The sequence below is a fragment of the Enoplosus armatus genome, chromosome 11, assembly GCF_043641665.1.
Source record: "Enoplosus armatus isolate fEnoArm2 chromosome 11, fEnoArm2.hap1, whole genome shotgun sequence".
In the NCBI taxonomy this organism is placed as follows: Eukaryota; Metazoa; Chordata; class Actinopteri; order Centrarchiformes; family Enoplosidae; genus Enoplosus; species Enoplosus armatus.
The window spans coordinates 18,167,045-18,194,275 of NC_092190.1; the positions used below are offsets into that span (position 1 = coordinate 18,167,045).

General features: G+C 39.2%; 1 protein-coding gene across 2 annotated transcripts in view; it reads left to right on the forward strand.

The window, feature by feature from the left end:
• The window catches only part of stxbp5l (syntaxin binding protein 5L), a 120,902-nt gene that overhangs the window by 49,023 nt on the left and 44,648 nt on the right, over nucleotides 1-27,231 (forward strand). For both annotated transcript variants that reach the window (XM_070914314.1, XM_070914315.1), the window contains exons 3-6: nucleotides 4,771-4,852; nucleotides 10,055-10,155; nucleotides 17,299-17,433; nucleotides 25,168-25,231. In XM_070914314.1, the coding sequence (XP_070770415.1) occupies nucleotides 4,771-4,852; nucleotides 10,055-10,155; nucleotides 17,299-17,433; nucleotides 25,168-25,231 (382 nt within the window). The remainder of the gene's footprint in view (nucleotides 1-4,770; nucleotides 4,853-10,054; nucleotides 10,156-17,298; nucleotides 17,434-25,167; nucleotides 25,232-27,231) is intronic.

The window sequence follows — 27,231 nt, forward strand, 5'->3', positions numbered from 1 at the left end:
ACTCATTGGCGTTCTCTCCTGTCAGCTGGCAGCAATACAGTGTTTGTCTCCCGTATGGATGTAGGCGACTTCACCTTCACATCAGCTTTGTGTTCTGACAGCATCTTACGTGTTTTGATGCGCTCCCGAGTGTGATGTGAATTTGAATGGGGTGTGTACAAAGACTCGCCTGTCAGGAGGAGAATGATCCAGACTGACAGAGAGATGATTTAAGTATGTCGCCAACCAATCCCTTTCAAGTCAGCCCTTGAATCACACACCCACTCGATCCTCTTCGGTCTTTGCATTTGAATTAATTCCCCTCCAAGTTCTCTGGCCACAGTGCTGTTTTGCTGATCTTAGCCCTCCACAAACAATTGTGTTTCCCTCCCTGAACATGAACAGGAATCAGACCAGAGCAAGACAATACGGCATACTATACAGCATATATTTTCAGAAACAGATGTACCAATACACTGTATACGTTATACACATCGGGAGAATGTTTAACTCAACAACAAAATGAGGGTGTTAGCGACGTTCAAACTGCTGCCACTGCTACGAGCCTGAGAAGCTTTCTTTGACATTTCAATTTCAATATAACATTTCACATAGAGGATAATCTAAATAGGGCGAAGAATACAAAATCATAATATTTTAACATCTTGTGAAATTATATAATAAAAAGTACCTGAATGAAGAATAGACTTTGTAAAACAAATAACTAGATTAATAACACAGATTAATTGGAGAGTCTTTGCTATAATGAAGATGAAAAAAAAAAAAAGCCTCACAAAAATGTGAATTTCCTTGAATTATTGAATAAACGGAGTCACTATTTTCCAAGCTACTGTAGCTGTCATACTTTGCTGCACCAGCGTGCGCGTCTGCTGCTTTCGGCATATGTAAGTGGTCATCTAACGTGGTTTGGAAAAAGTATAGACCATCACGGAAGGACTAAAAGGAGGAGCTAAATGACTTAGCAAATCAAATAGCTAAGAGGAAAAAGAAAATGGGAAAGGAAATTAGAAAAGTAAAATTAAATTAAAATCTGTAGTCGTAATTCAATTTGTCAATCCAGTTATTTATTTCTCTCTTTAAACTGCATTTTCAAATAGAATTTTAAATTCCATTATTTATTTATCTATTCATTAATGTATATTTGAATTATGTACGTATTGACGTATTGTTTTATGTTGTTTTTGTAAATCACTGTTTAATTTGAACTATTTATTGATGGATTGATATTTCATTAGTTACTTTTTTATAATTCCTCTTTTTATTGCCCATTGAAATATCAAATGATGAATTAATTTGTAATTTAGTCTAATCATTTATAGATTAATACATCATGTAGTAACTGACCAGATGCCCTTGTGTATGAATGTATGTATGAATGACATATCTATGAAATCCACATATATTTTACAATACATGCCAATATATTGTTTTCTGGAAGAATATATTACAAAGTATACATGTTTACCAAATCGGTGATTTAGCTTATTTTCAGATATGCATTGAAAATACATATAAGATGTTAAAGCTACACATTTATAGCTATACGATGAAAATATAGAATATATAACCATATACAGTACTAGATCTCCTTAAGGCTTAGAAGTGTTGCACACAGTCTATATAATATGTTTACTGGACATACTGCTAATACATAGCCATCCCAAAATGCACCCAGAACAGAGCCTCAGTATGAAAAAAAGTTGCACACTTGCATTATTTATCTGAGCATTTTTTTTTTTTTTTTCTTTTTTACAAAAGTTAAGAATTATTTTGAAACAAGACTTTTGCCTAGGGTCATGAGCAGCATTTTGAATTGTGAACTGTCTTTCCTCCTCAGTGCACCTGAGATCTGTTCAATCTGGTTCAACAATTCACCATATCAGAGTCCATGGCTGCTGCCGCTGCTGCCGCCGCCAGATGTGATAAGTCAGTCTTGCAAGACGGTTTCTGCCCTGTTGGTTTCAGAGCACATAGTCAAACTGATATGAGATGTGCTCACTCTGCATACTATTAATCTGTTGGATTTCTGATTGAGACCTCTGTGATGTGTAAAACATTACTGAACACAGCTGGTGTTGTTTGTGTGCCATCCAAGTTTATTGTTCAAAAACAGTGCTTTTCTAATTTATATGTAGTGCATAAATTTGACTTAAAATATGATCTTTACAGATTTAAAACAAATCACTGCCTTTCTTATCCATCTCAAAGGATTTGAAATTGGATATATTGTCCACACAAACATAGATGGATCTGAAAACTATGTATGAAAATATCTTGCTTTCACACATCTGTGTCCACACTGAAACAACCGGAGAGACACTGAACCTCTTTTTCTTCCCCCCACTCTCAGCCCGGTTACTCTGCAGTTGGTTAAACCTTCGTTCTATAGCCTCCTACTCTCCAATGATTACTCATGTTGTGTTTTGTTAAAAAACTGAACATACATTTTGTCCTTTCTGACAATTTTCTTTCTATTTCTGCACTGTCAGACAACTGAACAAATATTCGATTCCGGCTCATAAATGTTACACAATCGCCTTGCCCTGAGCTGTTTGCAAGGTGTGGGAAGCCATTGATGCCAAGTTAGGTGGACAGAAATCCCTGGGGGAGAAGGGGAGGGCAAAGTAGTTGCATCTCAAGTTTTGTATTGGAACACTACTACATTTCATATGTACATGCAATCAGAAGACCCTGTCCCCCTGATTGTTGAAGACAGAAAAGGATCATTGCCACGTCATATGTTCAACACGGGTCAACTGCTCGAATAACAAATACATTTTTTACAATGCTGTTTTGTGGATAAGATAAGTAAACTTGTGTTTTTACTTTTCAATTCTACTGGAATAACAAAGTTGGTTGTAGCTCATACTGACTGCCATATCATCCTGATTTAAATGTGGTTCAGATTTATGATGCTAATGAATTGGGAGACACAACAGGGTCATTTTGTTCATTGCAGGGCTGCTCATATGTGGTTCTGTGCTGCACCTCGAGCAACGTTGGCAACATTGTGCATTCTGAACAACCAGTAGTGATTAAAGAACTGCTCCTGTACCAGATCCAACTGGCTCTGTTTTCATGTTGTGTCATTTCCCCCTCCTGCTGATTTCCACCTGCTTTGAAGGATGTGCTCGGGGATTTTTACTTCCTCTGGTGACCATACCTGTTTTCCGACCAAACTGCATGTAGATGTATTTGCCGATCACAAGGCTACTCCTGTTCACATTCAGTTGATATAGTATTCTTGAGCATGGATATGATATCATGATGTGTACTTTTAGTACGCGCTGGGAAATGACTTGCTAAGGAGTTACAACAAGCGCAACAAAATACAAACACAGCAGAACATGACGTAATAACAAAATTGCCGTTGATTAGCTTTTGAGAGTGTGCAGTGTGATTAGTATGTCTATTGTTAGTCCATCTGAAATGGTAATTCAGTGTTTTATTTTTCATACTGGACATGCCTTCTGAGGACTTCCAGGCTATGTTACTATTAAACATTTTAAAAAGTAGCCCTAGGGTGTGTTGGTTGGATAGCACAACCAAGCTGGAGGTATAGCTACTGGGTGAAAACCATGCTTAGACGTGTCTCTGATGTTGCCCCGTATGTGTTGACCTGGTGTCTTCTTTGTTTGTTTTGTGCTCTGTTTTTTTATTGACTTGTGAAGAAAAGTAATATATATTTGCTTGCAGCACTTCCCTCTTCCCAGCCCTCTAGAAAACCTATTGGAGCCTCTCTGCTCTTGGTAACATGTGAGACTAGCTACTTGCATTTACAGATTTATACATCTGCCCTCTTAAGAATATTGAATCAGTTTTGGTTTTTTGATCATTTATTTTGGTAACAAATAAGATTAGGCCTTGTATTAGAAGGGCATCTGGTCAGTTACTACATGATTTGCATTGCTGTTAACATCTGGCTTTTTTTACACACTCAGCTGCCAGTTTATTAGGTACAAAACGAATGCATGCAATGCAACAGTCCTGCAATAAACCTTTATGAACGTTGCAATGTTCAGTTTTTGTTGAACCTGTTTTAGAGAGGTGTTGATTTAACTAATGATCACTTTGGAGGTTTTAGTTTGTGTCGCTGTTGTTAATGCTAATACACCTCTACAATCAACCTCTATTTCTAACAATTGCATGATATTAAACTGTGTAAATGTCCGGACCCCTTTTACACGAGTGAAGTACAAAGCCAGGCGCACACAGGTTTTGCTCCTCACCTGTGCCTACACGGATGTTTTCCTTTGAACTTGACTTCCCCCAGGTGGGAGGAGAGGCACAGTAGGGGGTGTGTCAGCAATCATCAAGCATCACAATACATTTTTTCAAATCCATTCACCCTTTATAACCGGATTTGACATTGCCCCACCTGCCTGCTCATACCAGGTCGGTGGCACAAGTCTCAGTTGCCTTCTGTGCTGTTTCATCTTCATAGAAAAATAATAGAATTTTTTGGTAAATTGATCAACTGATAACACAGAAAGGACCAGGGAAAAGATTCAAATGCAGGAACTATTGTAGGTGAAAAAACAAATAGTCTGTTTGAAGTATTGTAGGAAAAGTTTAATGGTCATAAGATATTAGTGTGTCCATCACAGTGTAGTGTACTTGAAGTACTTCAGGTGTTGATTGGACGTTGTCTTTCACACTTACAGTACACCACAATCACTGACACTTAAATATATACTGTTTTTGCCTGTATTGTTCTGATATATCCATAGTAAACATGTGTACACTTCCTTGACTTCCTGATGTCATCAGACTGGGACGACCCGGGGTGGACTGCTACTGTCAGCATGAGAGCGGAGCAGCTGTTCTTCAACTGCAGTTCCTCATCAATGAGGTAAGGCAGACTCCATTACAATGCTTTCGTAAAGCTGTTCTTGTCACTGTGGGCCCTGATGTTTTCCTCTTGAAATGCCCTGGTGGGGCTTTTAAATTAATCTGTTTATTGGAAGGAAGACCTATTTTACCCAATGCAATAATATGGCTCTTTTTTTGTTTTGTAATTTCTGGGTGACAGTGGAGTTGAATTCATTGACTATACTATAGTCATTGAATATTTGTTTGTCAATTCAGTTGGATATTTTAATGGGATTTGTTGATAACAATAAAAATAAAACATCACCAGAGATGTTTTCTACAAATGAAACTGAAATTCATTAGACCAAATGGGAAAATATACCATCGCTTATAAGGCAGGTAGGACCTTCCTCTTAACTGCTAACCCCCTCCTCATTTAGACTGATGTGATGGGTGCAGTTTTACATAAAGTTCTTTGCTCGTGTAGATTTGTAGATTGGCATTGATCACTGTTAGAATTTTAACAGTGTTTTAATTAGTGAATTAAACAGAATGGATACCATATTCAAACCTGTATCACCACTAAAATGAAAAATGTGTGTGATGTTTGATATTCAGCGGGGCACATTGGCCAGAAATCAAGATCAGTGAAACCACTAAAGTTGCATCAGTAGAAAACATATCTGTCTGAAAACACTTTGTTTGTGGGAAAATACATGTTGACATATTTGAATATACATTTTTTCTGTGCAATTTAGCATGAACATTATGATCATTACTTCCTCAAGGACACAGATTTTTTTTTCCTCTCTGCTTTTAAAACCATTTTCCCTCACTGCTCACTTTTCTGCTGACAGACCAGTGCTGTGTGGGCTGACACATGGCAGTGCTCTGCGTCAAGTAGTTGATTTTAGGACTTAAACAGCAGCTTTGTCAGGGCGCTGCAGTTTGATGCCATAGTTTGTTTACTAACAAAATACTGTAGGCGTATTAGAGAAAAGAGGGCCCTCTAAAGAGCAGAAGGCGAGTCATACGGGTCTGGAACTCAAAGCTGTCTCTCTCTTTGTGTTTTTTTCTCTTGTTTCTGTTCTGCTGTAATCTACGTGCTCTTCCTGCCTCTCTCTTTCTTTTTACCCACTCTGTTTCTTTTTAAGCCCACTGGCTTCTCCAGCCCACTTCTTCATCACTCATTGGCCTACTTGTGATGTGTCTGAAGCAAGTGGAGGTGGATGGTTCTGAAGGAGGGGTGTGCGTGTGTTTGTGTGACAGGTATTAACTTTTTATGTGAGCGTGTGGGTCTCTAAGTATGTGTGCAAGCACCCTAATGTTTGTGTAAGAGTATCTCAACAGATACACGCGTATCTGGTTGTGAGCATGCTACAATACACAGTATGTAGCTTCAAGTGTCTGTTTAATTAATGGGTTTGTAAAAGTGTGCATGTGTGTTAGAGTGACTCTGTGTGTGTGTGTGTGTGTGTGTGTGTGTGTGTGTGTGTGTGTGTGTGTGCCTGTGTGTGTGCCATTGACACAGTTTTGCATATTTGTTTGTCATATTTATATTGAATGAAACATGAATTTTTGCACTTTCATGTATATTTTTGAACTTTATAGCTTGGGTTTCCACATACAGTACATACGTGTGTGCTACATGTGTGCATACATGGTCTCTCTTATATTAACAAACCCCCACAGCCACTACAGCCTTCCCGTGGTTTGAAAAAGTGACTAATAGCAGTGCTTTATGTCAACGCCCTCTCTCAGATTCAGTGTGTGGGCTGTCGGCCGCCCTGCTAATGGTTGACTGGCATATTCAGACCGGCCTCTTGACATTCAGTGAGGTGTAATGACTTATTCCTATTAGACATATGAACCCACAAAAGAGGCCACGTCTTGCAGGCACCTGTGAATGATGAGCTTGTGCATGTATTAAAGGGCATCTATCTTCTCCATATCACACAGAAGTCACACAATTCAGCATGTCTAGTTGTCAACCGTCTTATTATGTTGTCATAATCTCATGCCATGTCATCTTAAACCTCTCACTTTCCCTATTTTATGAGGAGAATTATTTTCCTTTTTTTGTCACTGTGTTGGTGGAGGGTATGAATAGGCTAATTAATGTGTTTGTTTGCCTATTCTGAATTCATTATTTTGCTTGATGAATTATGCATCTAAAGAGGCTGAGGGGGCTGCTGAAGGTTGGTGTCAGATGAGGTTGGATGGTGGAGAGGTGGAGGGGGGGAGACTGGTAAGGGAAGGAAAAGGTGAGAAGGATAGGTGTTCATTGCCGCTGGAGAACTGTAAAGATGTTTGTTTCTACAAATGTAAAAATCTCCGGAAATGTTGAGATAATAGATTCTAGTTATGACTTTTGAGTTTGGTTTTATCAGTCAATACAATCTCTACATCAATCTGACTACGACACTGGCACACAAACATCAAATAGAATTTGAGATATTACTGCTTTGAAATTGATGAAGGGGACAAGTAATTATGTTTTCCAAGCACTTTGCCATCTGCTGCATTAATGAGGTACACAGCAACAGAGACCAGTGCTGGGAATTTATTTAAGGAACAAACTTCCCATTCCTCCGAACAGGTACATTAATTAATGTGTGTTAACAATGGCAGAGAAATAAGGTGCAGGGGAAGCTTCGTTATTACATACTGTTAATAATAAAGCCCCCTTTCCTAAAAAAATCTTGAAACATAGTTTCATTCGTTTTAAGAAAAACAACAGTTTTAAGACCAGAGATTCAGTGTTCAATTTCATTTCCTCCTTGTTCAGAGAGGTAGAGAGGACAAAGAGGAAAAGCAGGAGAAGGACAAACACAATAGACGTTAACACGTCCAGGCAGCCAGACAGAAGCGTCATTAACCTTTGATATGACCCAAAGTGACCTGAGTTTGGAGAACTAAATGAGCTCACTGCAGCTGATGAACCAACACGAAGCTTCATTATCTCAACTTCTGCTTTTTCACTAGAAATGAAAATGTTTAGGTATGTTTTAAGCGCTATTGAGTATCAAATCTACAACATACCGTATGATATATGATCTTTTTTCAGCTTTGGAGAACTTTGATCATTCATGTTTCATACACCTGAGGGAGTTATCTTAAAATAAATAATTGGCTTTGTATCACACATTGGCTGACGGATTGATTAATTAACCAGTGATACAACCTCTGATACACAGTGTTTAATGAGTGCCATAGACAGTGATTCACATCGAGATCTTAGTAAGAAAAATCGAATCCTGTACCAGACATTCTTATTTCCTGAAGGTGCCAGGTAATCATCAGCACATCCCCATCAGTCAAATTTGACATGGCTGAGGAGCAACATACCCTTTTTTATGCATGGAGTGAGGAGCGTCTAACAGAATCGGAGGCAGTTGATCAGTTAATTATGTTGCTCATTAAATTGCTTTCTTTCCTGTTGAATGAGTTTAGGAAGATCAGTTATTCGTCTCATAAACAAGGCTTCATTGCTCACTTTGCAAATAGGCTTTTGTGAAGTAACTGTCATGTTTTTAAGTGAGATGTAAGAGTTGGTAAAGAGAATTAGTCAGAAAAAGAGTTTTACCAGACAATGATAAATTGTTTTTGTTGACTGACTGTAATCAATCATTTCTTTCCTTTTTGAACAACTTCAGAAAATGCTGACTTTATAGAACTGTGTGTTTGTGTGTTCTACATGAAAAACAGATGCAGATTTCTATAAATGCTTCCACACACGCACACACTTATGGTCCACATAATGCCCAGCTGATTGTACAGTGCATCCAGTCTAATAACTGCTTTTTATTTGATTTGGAATAAGTGGAAGATTATGCAACTAATATTTTTGCCATACAGAGTGAGAGATTCAGTGAGTGAGGGGAACACATTCACCAATATGGAAATCAGTGGTAAGATGTTTTCATCCTCCCTTGCACTGTACAGACTTAAATCCCATGATTAAGTTTGTAATCTAAAGCTAATTCTCCCAGGGCTCCAGTCTTTAGAGTGACGCCCTGCTAGCAAAGCCGCACTGGGAATTTCACTGTAATTACAATCCTCAGAACTAGGGCCGAAACCAGCCGACATCATTTGAAAATGATTTGTAATTTTTCTCTCACAGTTTTCATCCTTTTGCAGACAGTCAGAGGACCCACATGTTTTTTTCAACATACTGTATCTAAAAATGGAACAGTTTTATCCAAAAATGTCTCTAATTGAAATTAATTATAATGTCTATGTAATGTTGTCTTACATAGTATAGCAGTTTAACACAAAAGTATGCTTTTTGAGAGACTGGTTCCATGTATATGTGTTTGTTTAGGTGCCTAAAATGTAATTTGTTGAACATGAAACCCATACTGATTTTCTTTAGTTTGTTTGTGTGTTGTTGTTTTGTCTTGTCATAATTTGGGTGATCTAACTATGTACAAGTAAGGGCAAAAACCTTTTAATTTCTTCTTCAAAGATCGATAACTGGTTTGACAAAGTTGTATAAAAGTGCAGTGATTACATACACATATTATATACATACTCAATATTACTGTCTTGTTGGGTCTTGCATCCTGGTGGTTAGGTTTTTCAGTAAACATTACATTAATGTATTCAGTTATATACATATATATATATATAGTTGTTTTCATTAGCTCTTGCAGTAACATTTGGTTGCGTAGTAGCCCTCTGCCTAGTAATGCTATGAATTAGGTGCTTTATTGTTTACAGGTTGTCTAAATCTGCTCCCTAATACGGGGCATTGTTGACTAATGTTGCAAACTTTTTGAGATTCTGCAACCCATGCATCTCCTTCTTCTTCCACACAAGAGGCTGAAGGAACAAATGCATCAGGGGAGCATCTCTCCCTTTTTCTCAACTGTAAACTTTTTCTAAACTTTGTCTCTGCACTTTGTTCTGTTGCATGTGTTGCACAGGCACAGCTCCAGCACATTCTCTGTTAGCTTGTCAAAGGGCATTCTAGGAAATGAAGAAAATCCATTTTTTGAGGGAAAGCCGATTCACTTGGAGAGAATTCCAACAGTCCTGCTATGTGAGGGCTAAAAGTAAAAAGATGTTTTTTCTTTGAAATTTGAGTGAATTCTTCTGGAATCTCCTGTGTATTTGCGCTTTGTGCTCACAGCCTAATCAACCAGGACTACAAGACTTGGGTTAACTCCAACAGGAAAGGTGTCCTCTGTGTCCCCATAATGATTCAGCACTGATATTTCTCTTTTTTTTTGTCCTTTAGGGGGCGCTGGTCACAGCCTGTGCAGATGACACGCTACATTTGTGGAATCTCCGTCAGAGGCGGCCGGCTGTCCTGCATTCACTCAAATTCAACAGAGAGAGGTAAGCATGAAGTCCACACACATCACAGACCACTCACATATTCAGTGCAGGCTTCTGGACCATCTCTCAGGTCTCCTGAGTTCTTCCACCAGGGAGACACATTAAATCAGTTCAACCTGGAAGATGGTGAAGCGTTGTGTTGATCCTTTTTCACGCTGTCTGATGAACCTGATCCAGGATCCACTGGCTGGAAGTCTGCCTCAGCGGCACCTTCCACTACCACCTCCACCAGCCGTGAGAGCTGTCTTGCCAGTGGTTATTAGGCAGCTGAATCCATCTCCTTTGACGTTGCCACCTAAACCCTTGAGACACATAAGCCAGATTTCACATGGTCAGCAGAGAGAGCTGGTGTTACATTTAAGATATTGTTTATTACAGCCAGGTTGGCCTGGGCATGAAGGAAGAATCACATTTTTATCATTATAGATCGGGTGATTCCATAGCTGACCCCATTCAACAGTACAGCGATTCCACTCTCCCACTTTGTTGTTGAATTTCTGTCTTGCTCTGAAATTTTACATTTCCTCCAACTGGGCCAAACTTCGTTAACTCTGATCCCCCTCTACTTACCCTTCCCTTAAAGTGGATGTGATGTCTTCCGTGTCTGTCTTTCTGGATCTCTGTGTCATGCTTTCTTGCCCTCTGGATATGAGGCAGTGTCACACCCTCAGCCAACTGCTCCTCTCAGTCAATCAGCTCTCTCACTGTCCATCTCCTCCTCTGTAGAATAGCAGTCTGTGGGATGTGGCGGTAAGCAAAGGCTTGGCCCTTTTTCCCAGCAGAGATGGCTCAATCTCTCTTCTCCACCATTAAACTTTAATGGCAAAAAAATGGCCTCTAGATGCTGATGCTTGATTTTGGAAACGTTTTCCGCTCTTTCTTCCTTGGGAAAAGCTTAAGTGACTCTTCAGTTCCATTTCAGACTGGTCAGCATTGGTCTCTTGTTGTTTCCACAGTGCCATGGCAGGGGTTGTAAGTGTTTGCAATGTCTATGTAAATAGAATAAACCTTGTGTATTGTACCTCTTTAACTTAACATTGCTACATGCTTGTTACGGCCTCTCTAAACAAACGGCCACACGTACTTAAGTGGATGCAGTTGGTAATATTAGGGCCATGCTGTGTATCAAATGTCAGTGCACAATAGTGCAATATGGTTTGTCTGCTTGCAAGAAATAAGGCTTACAATACATGACCTTCATTTGACTGCATGCTATGTTTTCATATTCACCTCACCTTCATTCTCAATGTGACATGACTCACCTCAGTATTTTTTTAACGTTTTGGTCATTACACACAAAGCAAAACAGTATTGAGGAATAGTATTAAGCATTAGCATTAAGATTCAAATATTTGATGAGTACCGGGGTTACCCAGAGTGTAAGAGTGTCGCGGGAAGCTCAAAGATGCTAACAGAAATCTAGTGAAGAAACTGTCAAACACAATGGAAGTATGTTTGAAAAGAAGGATTCACAGCAAAACACAAAAGACAGGACAATACAAAAATGAATGATTCCATTATTTTATGATAATAAATCCCATTGTTCCCATATTCCCCGTCCAATACTTGGTGAAAATGTTTAAATCCTTCCTATTTAAGCTGAACTTATATAATAGATATAGTTTCTGAGAGATAATTTCTGTTTTTCTGCAAGAAAAACTGTCTATTTACTCCAACTAAAAGTAGGTTTCCTCCTCGTGGCACCTGTGTCATGGGCAATGACATTTACTGAATATGACTGCATACCTGCTGAATGTGAGGGAACATAATGTGCATTCAAAAAGCACATGAAGGGCAGTATTTTATTTTTCCCTCACAATGTCAATTCAAGTGTTACTTTTGATGTGTTTTGTTAATAGCAAACTCAACCTGCTATTAGAAGTCAAGGACTTCAGGTGAGTCACAGGGCATTTTTTCTCTCCGCTGAAACTTTCCAACACAATAAGCTGTCTCCCCGAGACCGAAGAATCTCAATCCTGCTATAGAAAAGCAGATAGAACATAAAGTTTCTTAAATACATGTACTGTTTGCAAGTTGTTAAGGAAATAACTTGGTGTCTCTGTAATGCAGTGACAGGGTGCAAGTCATTAGACATTTTTCAGGATTTTTCATCATACCTCATTCATATTGGAATGACTTAAACTGAGGAATCATGTAGTCTAAAAACCCTAGAGGTACAACTGCAGCTGCCTCTGTTCTTTCTAATGTAAACATAATAATAATAATAATAATAATAATAATAATAATAATAATAATAATCTTTATTTGTATAGCTTTTTTTAAATCAAATTGCTTCACAGGAAAAACTTTCAGTAGGAAGGCTGTTCCAGAGTTTTGGAGCCCTGACAGCAAATGAACAATCTTTCAGTTCTAAGTCTAGTGGGATTGCAAGCAGGGTTTTGTTGCTGGATGTGAGGTTAAGTGTGGATATGCATGGGCATAGAACTTGTTTTAACGTGGCACTGTGTCTTGCCAGTTTCCTCAATTTAACACCTCTTCTTTAGTAGTGAACAGACTTGGAGCAACATCAGCTTCTTCCTCCAAACGAGCTTGAGTACTGCCCTTAAGATGCACTTCGCCTGTAATGGAACAAATATAGTGTCCCCATGTCGACTATTGGGCACACCCGTAGCCTCTCTGCCAGTTTGGGAATGTGATTGGCCTGAAGCCACGTGACCATATACCCAGCCCACCGTATGTGTAGGTGCCCAATTGAGGTATATGTGTGACACACATGTGTCACTGTTTTTAACAATGAGAACTGAACCATCATTTACAAAGATTTACAGTTATTTTTTTGGCTACTTTATTAATGTATGGTATTTCAATGGTGCCCTGATTAATCATATTACTTTTGCATTTGCATTAACGTCAATACATGAATCCTTTGTGAAATCATCACCTGCTAGTCACTGTAAAACTGTCCATTTTAGATTTTAGTTTCATAGCCTAGCAGCTGTACCTATCACTGTGTGATGCACATGCCTACACAAACACACAGAGGTGAAGGTTACGAATAATGTTTTGTATCAAAAGTGTTGAAAACCTCTTTCAGTAGCTTTCTACCTGTCTGGTGTGATGAGGTAGGACACTGAACCGCTCGCTGTCAGCAGCAGAGCTGTGAATCATGCTCTAAGATAAAAAGAGAAAAGGGCATCATGAGTCATACGTCGGAGGCCGGGCAGTGACTTGCCATTTAGCTCTGCATGTCTAGATTGAATCCCTGACAATTAGCACCATAACACCCCCTCACAATCCCCTAAGAATAACGTATGAATCACTGGAAACGATGGAGAGAATTGTTTTGTGATAACTGTCAGTCAGCATCTCGTGGCTGCCACCCTTTTTCGGCTGTCATGCTGTTTCAGTCCAAACAAAATGCTGACTGACAAAACACGATTGACAGTACATGATTATCCAATATGGCTGTTCTTTGCTGATATATGGAGTCTTTGTAGATTTCAGAGCAAGGTGGCAAGGTCGCAGGTTCCCTAGATGATGTCACCAAGTCTTTTTACTTCATTTAGGGTGTTTGCTCCTCAGCTGGTCAGCTGGCAGCTAAACCCACGTGTCCTCCTGTCTTCTTTGATTGAAAATTACAAGGCTGTTGATGGATGCCCGGTCCGACTGTATGGGGTCAAAACCACTGCCTTGGATGCCTTGGTCTTTCTGGCACCTGTATCTGTATTCATCACTACTTACCCTTCCTGTCATCTTCTCATCCTTTCTTCCATAATTTTTTGTCCCTTAAAGCCTGTTGGTTTATTTGATCCCTTCTTATGGCATTTTATGTAAATGGTCAGCTCATTATGGAGGTGATCAGTGCTAAGAGGCTTTGCTAAGAAGAAATGTTTTCACAGGTAAAATATCATGACATGTTTTTGGAAATATGACACTTTAGCTGAATAACTATCACCATTTTTACACAGTGATACAAGCCAGTTTATGAAGAGGTTTGGATCTCATCTGTTGCTTTTTATGTTCGAATGAGACCTAATAATTCACAAAGGTCAATCAGATCGCTTCCTTAAACAAAGAAATATGTAAATTTGGTGTGCTAAGACTGTATAATCATCTGTTGCTCACACAGCATTTCTGCCCCCCCCCCCCCCCCCGCCAGTTTGAATATTGTCATCGCCCCAAGCCCCTAAAATCCTTATTGAATTGTCTGCCATCTCATATGTCTTCTGTCTAATAATCCTTCATCTTGCTGGGTGGGTGGCTGTGGGGCTGTAGCCCAATGATCCCCCCACCTCTATGAGGTAATCAGCATGGACAGGAGTGACTTGGTGTGTGCTGATCTTTCTTCCTTAGTTAAAGATGATAGATACTAATGCCAGAGCAATAATGGTTTGAGCAGCCTTGCATCACATCATGATTATTTATACATGCCACATGAATACTTTACTGGGCTGTATGGTTATTTGTTCATTATTTGCAATAATCAGGGTTCATACGGCCTTGAAAAACCTGGAAAAATTTTCTAGGCCTGGAAAAGTTTTGAATCCCAATCCCAAAAGGTTTTGGTTAAATATTTTAATGCTGTTTAATGAATGTTAAAACATGACCTGTGTATTCTTTTTTCAATCATATAATGTTAGAAGGTATGGTCGTACTGTAGTAAGCTACAGTAGCACCTTTTGTTGCCTGGAGTCATTCTAAGCCAAACATGGACATTATATACCATAGCTTTGTAAAGACAAACATACTTGGCATTTGGACCAGGGGAGAGGCAGCCATGGATTTATCATGTTAACACTGTGGGTCCGACGTGTGCTGAAAGAGTTCGAGAAGTACTGAGTCTAACACTGTGTGTACATGGGAGGTGTAGCGCGAGCAACATGTTAGCAGAGCAGCAGCTGCAGCTTCAGTGCTCCATAGGATGTGCTCAGGCACCCAGGATGCACTCAAGCACAATAATAAGTGTAGGTGACTCGCATTTTGCCACAGAACCCAATACACAGTCACTGTAGTTATGCAGAGGAAACAGAAGAAAATTGATTTGATTCCAAATAGGGCTGTGAGAGCAGTTGGTTTTGATGGTTTGGGATATGGTGCTAAAAATTTCAGACCAGTAATTGTGCAAATAAGGGCACGACCAAAACATATGGGCATCGGTATCAGGTTCCTGATGACACCTGTCATGGGTAGGCATCCCCATAAATCCTAGAAAGCCTGACCCTTATGTCTCATTTCAAAAAAACAACAAAAAAAAAACACTTTTAGTCATTTGTTTAAAAGGGATACACTCCCAATTTTGTATGATATCTAGTTCTTGCTATTATGTGGTTTGAATGCACTTATTGTAAGTGGCTTTAGACAAAAGCATCTGCCAAATCAGTGGCAATGACTGAAATGCGAGCCATTATGCAGCCTGCGTAGACAGCTGTATTGATTAAAATAGGAGAGTATCTGTTCCCTCAGATGCACGGACAACTGGAAAACGCAGCTGAAATGCCTCCAAGCTGTCAAACAAAACCAGTGCATCAGCACGGAGATTGTGAGCTACTTTGGTCACAACTTCTTGTATTTGGGCTTCATGTACGTGTTCTCAAATGCATCTTTCTCTGACTCTCTTTCTCACACGTGTGCATGCTTTCATTTTTTTCTTTCTTGCTTCTCCTGGATTTTACGCTATTGAAGATCCCCTCCAATAGCTTATCAACAACTCAGTGAGAACGATATTAGCAGAACAAAGATGATATTTTCATATAAAGCTTACCTTAAGCTGTACAGTGTTGTGAAACACCTTTGATAAGAACTTAAGAAAATTATCTTGACATCTTGACATATTAAATAGATCGCCTGCAGAGGGCCCTGATAGCCGCGGCACTGCTGCTACACTGAAGCATCGCGCTGCACACTTATTTGTTGACCAGGCTGCTGCTTTTTACAAACAAATTTTGTTTTTTTGTTTAACTATATTTCCTGTCCTTCATTCCCAATAGTATGTATAGTATATGTATATATACAGTATATACTGTATATGTATATATATTTGTAAACTCTATATACACATTTCATTGCAAATGTATGCAAATTGGTGTAAAATAATCAAATTGATTTTCATTGCATTGAACTAAGTTGATAAAAATCTGTGTAAAATAAAAACATATACCTATTTTGTAGTTCAGTTTGTCATGGACATCCATTGGCCAAAATGTGTATGAACTCTGTATAATAATTCAGATTTTATAACTTTTAAAGCTTTGAACAGAGAAGTAGTGAGTATGTGTGAAATGCACATGCACATGTCTACAGGCTACTGTGTAATTTAACAGAAAAAGTTCAGGCTTCCACTTTTTGCAGGTATTCTGAAGGGCTCTTTGAATAACTATTTTTACCGGTGTAGAGCGAGCTTACAGGCTGGATGCAAAGGTTCTCTGACAAGAGTGAAGCAGGAGTGGTGCCATAAAGGGCAGGAGGAGTGAATGTAGCCGTTAATACCTATACATAAGGTGCTGCATTGTGGAGGAAAATTGATTTTCACTTTCCTGCCAGCTAATTTAAACCCTGATTAAGAAAAGGGGGGCATAATTGCCATTGAACACTGACTTAAGAATATAGTTCATACAGTGGCATAGTAAGTAGTCCTTCAAGTGCCATGTACAGTACTGCACATATTCAAAGTTTGAGAAAGCTAAGATCATTGCTTATTAGGCGACAACATGGCTAGAATGCAGTTTTAATCACTTTGTCTGTTGTCCAGCAATCGTTTCATTGAATAACTGCATGCTAGTCCATGTTTGTTTGATTGATTGGTTTTTGCCCAATAACTTATTTTTAAGATTAACATCTGATTAACATTTTAGAATAAGGAAAACAAGATTTGAAAGACTATCTACTTCTTTTTCGTTGAGTGCATCATATTTCACACAAATAAGTACTATAAACATAACTAAAAACTATAGTTAATTATCCCAATCCTAATCATTGGCAGCTTGAAGTGCACATGGCATGTCTGAAAGAAGAATTGAGCACAATATTGAACTGCAGCAGATGTATATCAATGTATATGTACAAAAGTGCGAGAACACAGTGGTTAACAATACGGCATAGAAACACTCTCATCCTGATTGCTCAATTCTTTGTGACTGTTCATATTCTAATAGTCTCTTTCCTCCTTTGTTTCTTGTTCTCCAGGATCACGTTTTGCCACCTTCCCTTTCAGAGTAAATGGCTGTACGTGGGGACAGAGCGCGGGAACACGCACATCGTCAACATCGAGTCCTTCATTTTGTCTGGATACGTCATCATGTGGAACAAGGCCATAGAACTGTAAGTTGCCCATTGCGCCAAACACTGGAGTTGACAGAAACGATGCAAACAGCTATCAGTGATGACCTTGATGATTTTTATTTTTTAACTTTCCTATAACTTTAAGAAAACACATTTTAACAACTCGTGGAAGTCTTGTTAAGATGAACACATTTCACAGTGCGTCACAAACTGACTATAAAGAAAACAAAACAACTGCACTCCATTGTAATGTTCCCAGTCGGCAGTAAGCATTCAACATGTAATATAATGCCTCACATTTGGGCGTAATTCTACTTCTCAGTCAACAGAAGCCTTTATTAATTTGTCGACATGCACTTTTGTTTGTTGCAAGTGTTGACTGTGTAGCTGACATATGCTGCAGATTGACAACTTAAAGCGCCATCAAGTACACAAATGGTGCTCAGTTGCATTGTATGCCCGTTTGCTTCTCTTGATCTCACCCACCTACATGTCGTTCTTCTGGTGTTACCCTGACAAGTCCCCTGCTGCAGTGTCAGTCGCAAGTCACTCTCATACCAAGCCATCTTGTTGCCTTGTGACAGCCCACACTATAGTGAGCAGTCATAACACTGATGTGTATGTGTGGGTGGGCTGTCTGCCAATCATTGCCAAAGTTTTGGAGGCTGAGACAGTGGTAGGGATTTTAGCAGGATATTTGGTTGGTTGGTTGGTTGATTCCTCACCACAGAGAGGAGCCATAATAACCATAATATATTACACTTTATTTTATTTATAATCCCGGCCATATAGTTTTACACAGGCAGAGAATAAATCAGTCAGTTTTTTTTCTTTTTTGTCCTACCGCCTCCACTTTTTTCTTAGCACCTCACCACTTTCCTGTGGGAAACCATGGGGTACGCACATTCCTGTCTGCCTTTTTACAGCATACATATTAGAATACATATTATTGTGAATATCGACAAAAGTCAGGGGACTACAATATCAACAGATAAGGTATAGTTTATATCTATAGTTGTAATGTGTTTAACTTTTTTCTTATTCCACCTCTTTACAATTTTAAAAGGTTCACTAGTGTCCAGTCAGAAATAGACAGACCTGAGCGTCTTTGTTTCTTTACAGTATTGTAATTTAATTGGCTTTCAATTTAATTAAATTTTATTACATTTAACTTTTTGAAACCTGCATCAAGTATTTGTAAGGTTGTGTTCACTTAACCATACATATGTATGGCCATAATCCCATATCAAATACAGATGGCATGTACACAATAGCAAATGTGAGAATATGGGTAGTAACTACATTGTTCTGACTAAAGTGGGTGGAGCACACAGCCACCTCAACAATAGGTTTCTCTGCACTCCATATTATATTCTGCTTGAGCATACAGTATAATATATTCTCTACTTTCTAACCGTCAGCATTCTGTACCTTTCTGAAGTGGAGTTCATGTGAAGTTGAACTAGTAGAGAATGAATCTTCTCTCATCAACACACAGAGCGACTGGGGAGTTTCATAGTTTGGCTGGGGTGGTTTTCTACTAAACATGAATAGGGATGAGGGGGGACGTTGTGTTTTTCCTGCAGTGGAACATTGAGGGAACAAGGGAGAACTCATCCACTCTTTCCACTGTGTACAAACAGCACGGTGTGAGTCATACAGCATTTGGTGTGTGTATTTACACTTGCATGTGCATTTGTGCTCTCACAGTGTTTGCTTGTGTGACGGCCATTCATTTAATACAAACAAAAGTATGCTGTCTAGAAAATAATCTGTTATAGTGACTATTCAACTGGGGCCAGTGTTCCCAAACAGGAGGGCCAGGCTCTCATTGAAATTCAAATGGGTTTGCAACATATTTAATGCACAATTTGATCTTCAGGAGATTCATTCCAAAATGAGATGCAAGGCGAGGTGGGAAAACACAGCAGCCCAGCCAGCACACACACTGCTGCAGTTCACAGATCCCTGTGATGAACAGAATTGTGTTCACGCCTGGCATGTCAGCCACAATCAACATTGGCATATTTGGCTATTTTTGTTATTAAGATTGTAAAATAAGCAATGAGCTTTCTGCGTCCTCCTGGTCCCACAACTTCTTTGTAAAATGAATGAGCTGTCTTAAAATGCAAGTACATGCTCCAGAAATACATTGCAACAGCAACCCTGTCTCCTAAAAATAAACCACTATTATGCAAATACGTTTGGGAAGCAATGTGATGCTGCCTGGGTTTATGTTTTGCTGTTGTTTTATCAACAATATAAGGAAACATTTTATAACAAATCTGCAAAAGTGTTTTAACGTTTAAAGCGTATTCCTTTTGTGTTCCCACAATATCCACTCGTGGTAACTGAAGCATGATCAACATTTGTATAGTTGTGTTTGGGTAATTGTCCAGGCTTTTAACCAAAACTATTATCTTTTCCCAGCTAATGTGTTTTTGTAGTCTGATCCTAAAACCACATGTGGAACACACACAATTAAAGTTGCCCCAAAAAACCCAAATATGCATTAAATGTATAGCTGTCACCCTGACCTGTCACTGTAAAAGATTTTGCCAGTTAACATTATCCAAACATAACCCACATTTCAGATTAGCCTTTTCATAGTATCTAAATGTAACTTTTAGGAGACTGTCGACAGATGACTGAGCATCCCTCATTCCTGTCAGTTGTCTTTCCTCATACTTCTTCTGAAAGCCCAACTGTTTAGCCCACAGGTAGAAGCTGTGTGTGCCATGAAAGAATCAGAATCAGAGATCCCCGGGGGGAAGTTATACAGTACTGGTGCTCCCATTCAAGAGTAGAAAGTAGCATACATTTAGAAATGAGTCTTTACAATATTTAAGTGAAAAATTAATACAATAACAATGTATATGTATGTATATATATGTGTATGTATTGCTCTGTTGCATATGTATATATATGTATTGCACTCGTGAAATAGTGTCTGACACTCAGAGGGAGGAGTTGAACAGTTTGATGGCCACAGGCAGGAATGATTTCCTGTGGCGCTCAGTTGTACATTTGGGTGGAATGAGTCTCCCACTGAATGCACTGAAAGGTGGCCACCGTATTAGGGACAATCCCATATTCACCAGTCTATGACATTTTAATTCCAGGGCCTGACTGATGTGGCAGGCTGTGTGAAAATCACTTGCTGCTACAAGACTTTGGGATCACTAAGGCCACTTTCTCTTGACAGTTGAAGTCGCTTTGGAGACAAAGTCATGAAAACAACTTTCACTTGTCTCAGTGACGTGTCCTCAGGCTGAAGAAAAGTTAACTCCTTGAAGAAAACTTTGCAGTGGTTCTAAAACCTTTTTAGCAGTAAGGTAGTTGATTAGGTAAATGTAAATGGTAATCTAAGCCATCTAATAGAAAGGTGAAGACGGTGTCCCCCATGGGACCTCATTTCGGACACAAATATGTATGATACTCAATGGCGAGAGATAAATAATTTTTGATCCCGTTTGAATTGTGCCATGAATGATGGCATATGATCTTTGAGTTAGTCTTTGAGTTAGTCGGGTTCCGTAAGAGCTAGTATGCGGGACCGGCTCCACAAGGTTTTGGTGAATGTTAAATGAGTGTAATGTCAGCTAGCTAAAGTCACTTCCCCGACTTTCTAATTATCTATTTTCACAGTCTTATAATTCAGCAGTTTTACAACAAACTGCGACTTTCTTGACTTGCAAAATTATCTTTTTTTGACAAACATCATATGTGTAATTCATGGAATCAAACAGGATATTTTTTCTGAAATAAGGTCCCATGGTGGTTCACCAGAAGGGGAGGGACTTTGCCTCTTCAGAAGACTCATTAATAACCTCCAGTAACTTTACCCCACACTTGTAAGGGGCAAATGTTTTTTGATCTCTGGGGCTTTATCAGACCCCGCAGTGTCCTTTTCTTGTTTTTTAAATATATGTATACGAGTACATAGTGTGTTGATAATGTACATGTGATTGTGTAAGTGTGTGTTCTGGGGAAATTGAAGGATCAATGGGGAGGCAGGGTGAATAACCATGTTAGTGCTCAGTCTGGCTCCAGAAAATTTGTTGGGAATGAATCTGTTTCCATAGCACCTCCGAGAGAGAAACGAGTGAACGAACAAAGCCGCAGGGAGATAATGACAATAATGTCAACCCTTTGATGCTAGACTCCTCTGTTTCACACAATACAGCAATGTAATTTACTACCCACTTTCATATTTGGTGAATACTAGACCCAATTTATTCTTGTTACCTGATGTGGACTGTATGATTAATCTGTCATAGTTAAGACAATGTTGACATTCATCAGCAAATTTGCCTCTAATGGTGCTCTAGTAGAACTCTGACAAAGTTGAGAGTCACAATCTTATAGAACTTGTTTTCTTTGTCTGTCTCTTCAGGAACAATGTTTTGTAAGCCCGGTGTGCTGCCAATCCTCAAAATAAAGTTTGTGATTCATTGAGTCCGGAGGGAATGAAATTCTCTCATAAATTATATATTCTGTTACAGATTGGGTCTGGAAAAGGATGAGAAATAAAGGAGGGGAACCACATCTTAAGCTCTGTAGTTTTATGTTGTTGTTGTTGTTGTTGTTGTTGTTGTTGTTGTTGTACCAAAAGTACTAAATCTTTTAGGATTAAATCAAAATAAAAACTTACAATGTGAAATTCTTGCAACACAGGACAAAATTAGAGGAAAACGCAGGAAGTAGAAATAGAGGAAGCTTGTTTGATGAATTTTTGTTTGCTTTATTTACACAAGGTCAAGAGGATTGAGGGTAGGTTATGAGCTGAATCGATGTTGAGGAATCTTACTGAGCCAAGGACAAGGCTGGGATGCAGCTCACTGGCTTGAAACCTAAACGTTACAAAACAGTTAAATAGCTAGAACTCACCATACTGTTTTATACAGTCCATCAGTTCTCCAGCTATCTGATGAAGTCACACCAACTTTGTAAACTGAGACAGCAAGGTTAGACAATGTGCTTAACCGATTAGTATTTGTATAATTAGCTGTACAGTCTGTACAGTATTGAAAAATATGTGCACCCCCAAATATCACATAAGTTTAGGCTTTGTGACTATACATTAGATTATTGTAAATAAATCATAGCTCATTTCTGCAGATATGTTACTCCTACCACTCCTTTCTCATTCTCCTCTCTGCCTGATTCACCCTGCTAAACATTTTCTAAGCTGTTGGATAAAGTGAAAATATTGAAGCAATACACCTGAAATACTCATGGGTATATACAGTATAGAACTTCACAAGTTACAGTAGCAAGGCCATGCATCTCTTGCCAAGAGGGAAGGCTAAAGCTAATGGGAAAAAAAACATCTTTTGTTCACGGTAACATCGGATCAAGGTTGTACATTCGCACCTAGCCTGAACTCACTGCATGCCTCAGCTCACACTGTGTTTCCACTGTGTCCTCCAGGCAGTCAGCAAAAAGGCTTTTAATCCTCTTGATCTGATATTTGATTTGTACCATCTTAGAGTTAGATTCAACAGATTACACACATTAGACTCAGTTTCCAACTATTTTATGGTTGACTGTCAAGTAGTTACAGAATGTCGGACAGAATGTTTGAGGATGTTGGTGTCAGAGAGGAGGATGCTGTCCAAGCTGCGGGTCATCTTGGACAATGTCTCACATCCTCTCCATGACGTACTGGTCAGGCAAAAGAGCACCTTCAGTGGGAGACTTATTTTTGATATCTTTATTTGTACATACTTCTCATTTCTAAATTTATGCTACTTTTCTACTCTTGAACGGGAGCACCTGCAACTGTGTAATTTCCCCCCAGGGATCAATAAAGTATTTCTGATTCTGATTCTGATTCTGAAAAGGCCATGATACCACACCATACTTGTGTTGTATATTTAGCCCGCACAGATATTTTATGACATTTCATTTGACCTCTATGATAGTTTTGGATATTGTAGAAAATCCAAGTAGCACATTAATTGCTCTTAAGTTTTGTATTCTAAGGAAAGAAGATTAAAGTAATACGATTCATCTTGTTTATTCATTTTTATAAAACATCAAATTTTTCTATAAATGGTTTCTGCAGAATATGTAATTCTCTGAATATATTGCTGTACCCAACATTGGCAAACTATTCATCAGTGTATTAATTTTTTCTTAAAACATTCTGATCAGCTTTGTGTGCATTTCAATGACTGGCCTTGTCAGCTGAAAGGCAAACTTTACCAGTAGTTACTAAGTCAGTCAGCAGCTCTCCGCAGTTCATGTATTTGTTTCCACAGTGTGAAGGCTTTCTTCAACCACACGAAACGGCCTTCTACACACAATACAAAGCCTTCGCCCCGAGTCACAGCCCTCTCTATCCAAAATTCAATAACTGCTGTGCACTTTTCCTCTCAAACAACTTAAAAACTTGTTAAACTCAAAAAGACCTGACTGTCATCCATGGTGTAGTGTGTCTGCGTGTGTGTGTGGGTTTGTTGTTGTAAAACAAAAGGTCTGGGGTCAAAAGTGCATATGCATGTTATATCAGAATATGTATTTCGGCTTAGTGCATTATTTGTTCTGGATGGCTGGTGTAGCAAGATTAGCTCTTGGCATTCACCCATTGTGGCACTTCATTGATTGGACAGGTGTTGTGTATTGCGGATGGTTTGTTGATACCTTGGCTTATTACTGCTTTAACTGCTGAATAGAAATTATTGAGAGCTTGTTGTGGTCTTTTTTTATCGTCTTCCAGCAGCAGGCATAACTAAATGGGCCCATCTGAACATGTCAGTCACACCTCAGCTTCCCAGATCAGCTCGCATTTCAGCAGACCGCCCTCCCCAAAAACATATGTTTATGTTTATTGTTCAGCCACTATGCTAGGATATCATGATTGTGGCTGCTACGGTGAAGTTCGCTGGTGACCAAGTGGCCCTTGTTGTACTGTTGGACAATGGCAATACAGTGAATTTTAGAGCTGTAAATTGTGGGTGGGAGAACATTTCATCACTAAATCAGGACATCCCCTCCCGTTCTGCCTTTTGTGCAATTTGTCATAATCGCAATATTGACAGATGAGTTCAAAATTGCAAAATATTCGACTTCTGAGTTGATTTTGTTGGTGAGAAATAAAATCCAGCAACATGTTATACATATATTTTTTCCTCTTGGTCAGGATAATATAGCAGTCAAGGGTAGAACAGGTTGTGACCGTGATATGGTCATGATGTTCAAGTCTTGAGTAACAAAAAGGATTAGGATTGACTTGCTGCTGGGTTTCAAGAGTGCAGCTAAGTGGAGCTCATTGTGCGGCTCATAACGGTTCTTGTGTGTTGCCTTATTTAATATATAATAATCCTAACACAGATATTTCAAAGAAATACACAATAAAAAGTATACTGCATTACAACAGAGGCACATACTGTACGGTAAATGTATTGTTACGGCTGATGATGAATCCATGAGCAGTAATGTTGTTTTTTAGTGTAACAATTATTGAATATATACTTGAATTTTGATATAACTTTTTATTGCTGTTTGTTTGTTTATCGATCTAGTTAGGTTAAAACTGGGAAATTACAATCACAACAAAGACACACATAGAATATTAAAAATACTGTAAGGTTTGGTCGCTGGAAAGCAATATGAATACAGTCAGTGGGTAACTTTTCCTCTATAAATGTCACACTACTACACTACACTAACGTGTTAGCATACCCTTATGGGCTGAACAGCCTATGTTTCACTGCATTACTGCTGCTGTCTTTTTCACCGCTCTCTTATCTTTCCCTCTCGTCATAGAGCAACTAAAACTCATCCAGGACCTGTGGTTCATTTGAGCGACAGCCCAAAGGATGAAGGCAAGGTGAGTAGGCAGATGAAAGAAACACCAGCAACACCTCCTGGTTCTCCTCAAGCACCAACTCTAATGTTACCACAATCTACAGAGGCTCTCTTCTGTCTCTCTGCCTCTAGTTAGATCTCTGCCTTTTTTTTCTCTGTCACATATCTGTCCTCAAATCCCCCCTCAGCTTTTCCTGTGCCTTCATTCTTCCTATCTGCCTTAGTCTTTCTATCTTTCTTTCTTTCTTTCTTTCTAATTGCTCACCTCTCACTCTCTCAGCCCGGCTTTCTTTCTGGCTCACAGAAAGAAAACCATTTTCTACACAGAATACTTCTCCTATTGTAGCTTTCATGGGCTTTTTCTCTGTCCCTCTGCTTTTCACATATACACACAGAAGAAATGAGGTGTGCGGGAGCTGCAGGTGATATCCTTTGAGGAGAGTTGAGCTTTTCAGGGTCAAGCTACAGTCAAATTGGTAGGAAAAGTGCCAGGTTAAGGTTGCTGTAAAAGAGAGGTCATTCAGGAGCATATTGATTTTCCTGATGGATTTTGCTGCCTCTGTGTGAAACCAGACTTGACAAGCTGTGAAGACATAAAAACTAGTCTCGAATTTACAGCTGCTGTCACACACTGCTATCACTCACTGCAAGAAAAGACAAAGAGCAGCAGGTAGCATTTTAAAAATGAAGGTATTAATGTTACCACCCTAAAGAAGTAAGAACTTCACCTTTAGGTTGCAATGAGAGGGTACAGGGGGTCCTACATGTGTTTTTATTTCTTAAAGCCTTTGCATTCTGTGCTTAATTTTCACTTAATGCTGTGATAAGTAAATAGCCTACAGTACCACTAATTAGGAAGCAGGGAATAGACATTAATGCTGCGATAATTCATTTTAATCATCTCTGCTCCACAACTTCACTTCAAGCATCAATGATCGCTTACACAGGTTTGGCTGATGACACCACAAATGTTGTTTTCACTAAAGCAATGAGAAGAGCATTTCCCTTTCAATAGAAAACAGTCCAAGGACAGACTTTACAAACTCCCCGGCCTGCTTTGAACAACATAAGTTTACCCAAATTACAAAAACACAAAGAAGTCAGCCAATGAGCTTAGATTGGTACAGTGGCCAGAAGCACTGCTGGGATGGTGATGTTGCCCCATGTCTGCTGGCTGTGTGAGTAGGGATTTTTTTAGTAACAGGTTAACCGTGACAATTTGGTAAGCCGCTGGTGTCTTAGCCTTTTCCCCGGCAGACGTTATGACTTGTCCTAGTAGGAAAAGCACAGGTGTGACTAATAACATTAGTGATGGCTCTGTTGCATGTAGGTGTCCCAGCAAGTCATGTGAGTGAGTCAGCATTCACAATACCAGGACCCAGGAAATGGCTCACCTAAATTGAATGCAGCCATTACTGTTTGTAGTGAGTAGTTAGTAATAATTCATGTTTTTCCTGTGATGACATTTCAATTTATGAAGAAACCAGTGTGAAGTGAGAAAATTAGCTTGTTTCTAATGCAGTTTTGCTTCTTACTGCAAGTCTTGATGTATGTGTTCTTACTGGACACGACATCTCATTCATATTACCTGTTTGTTTACATTCGTGACTGTTGGTGTTACTAGTGTAAATTTATGGGAGGCAGTTTTTTTCCACCTCACCTGCCCACTACTTCCTGTCTTATGATTTGAGATGTCACGCAGTCTTTCCCCTCAGCAGGAGAGCTGTTTCCTCCACTCCGCGTTAAGGGCTGTGTTTCTCCAACATCACTACCCATCTCCTCTGATCTGTGATCAGATTTCCTTGACTTTGCTCTCCCCTCTTATCCTGTGTGTTTGTGTGTAACCGTGTTGTAATGTGTGGGTGCGTTTATGAGGATGTTTTTATTGTAAGGGCATGTGAGAGCTGTGTGTTGACGAATGCCTGTTGTTTTCATCTGTGTGTTATGTATAAGTGTGTCACTAATGAGGGTGAGAAGACATGTGCAGGAGATTGTGTGTGTGTGTGTGGGTTCATGAAAGTG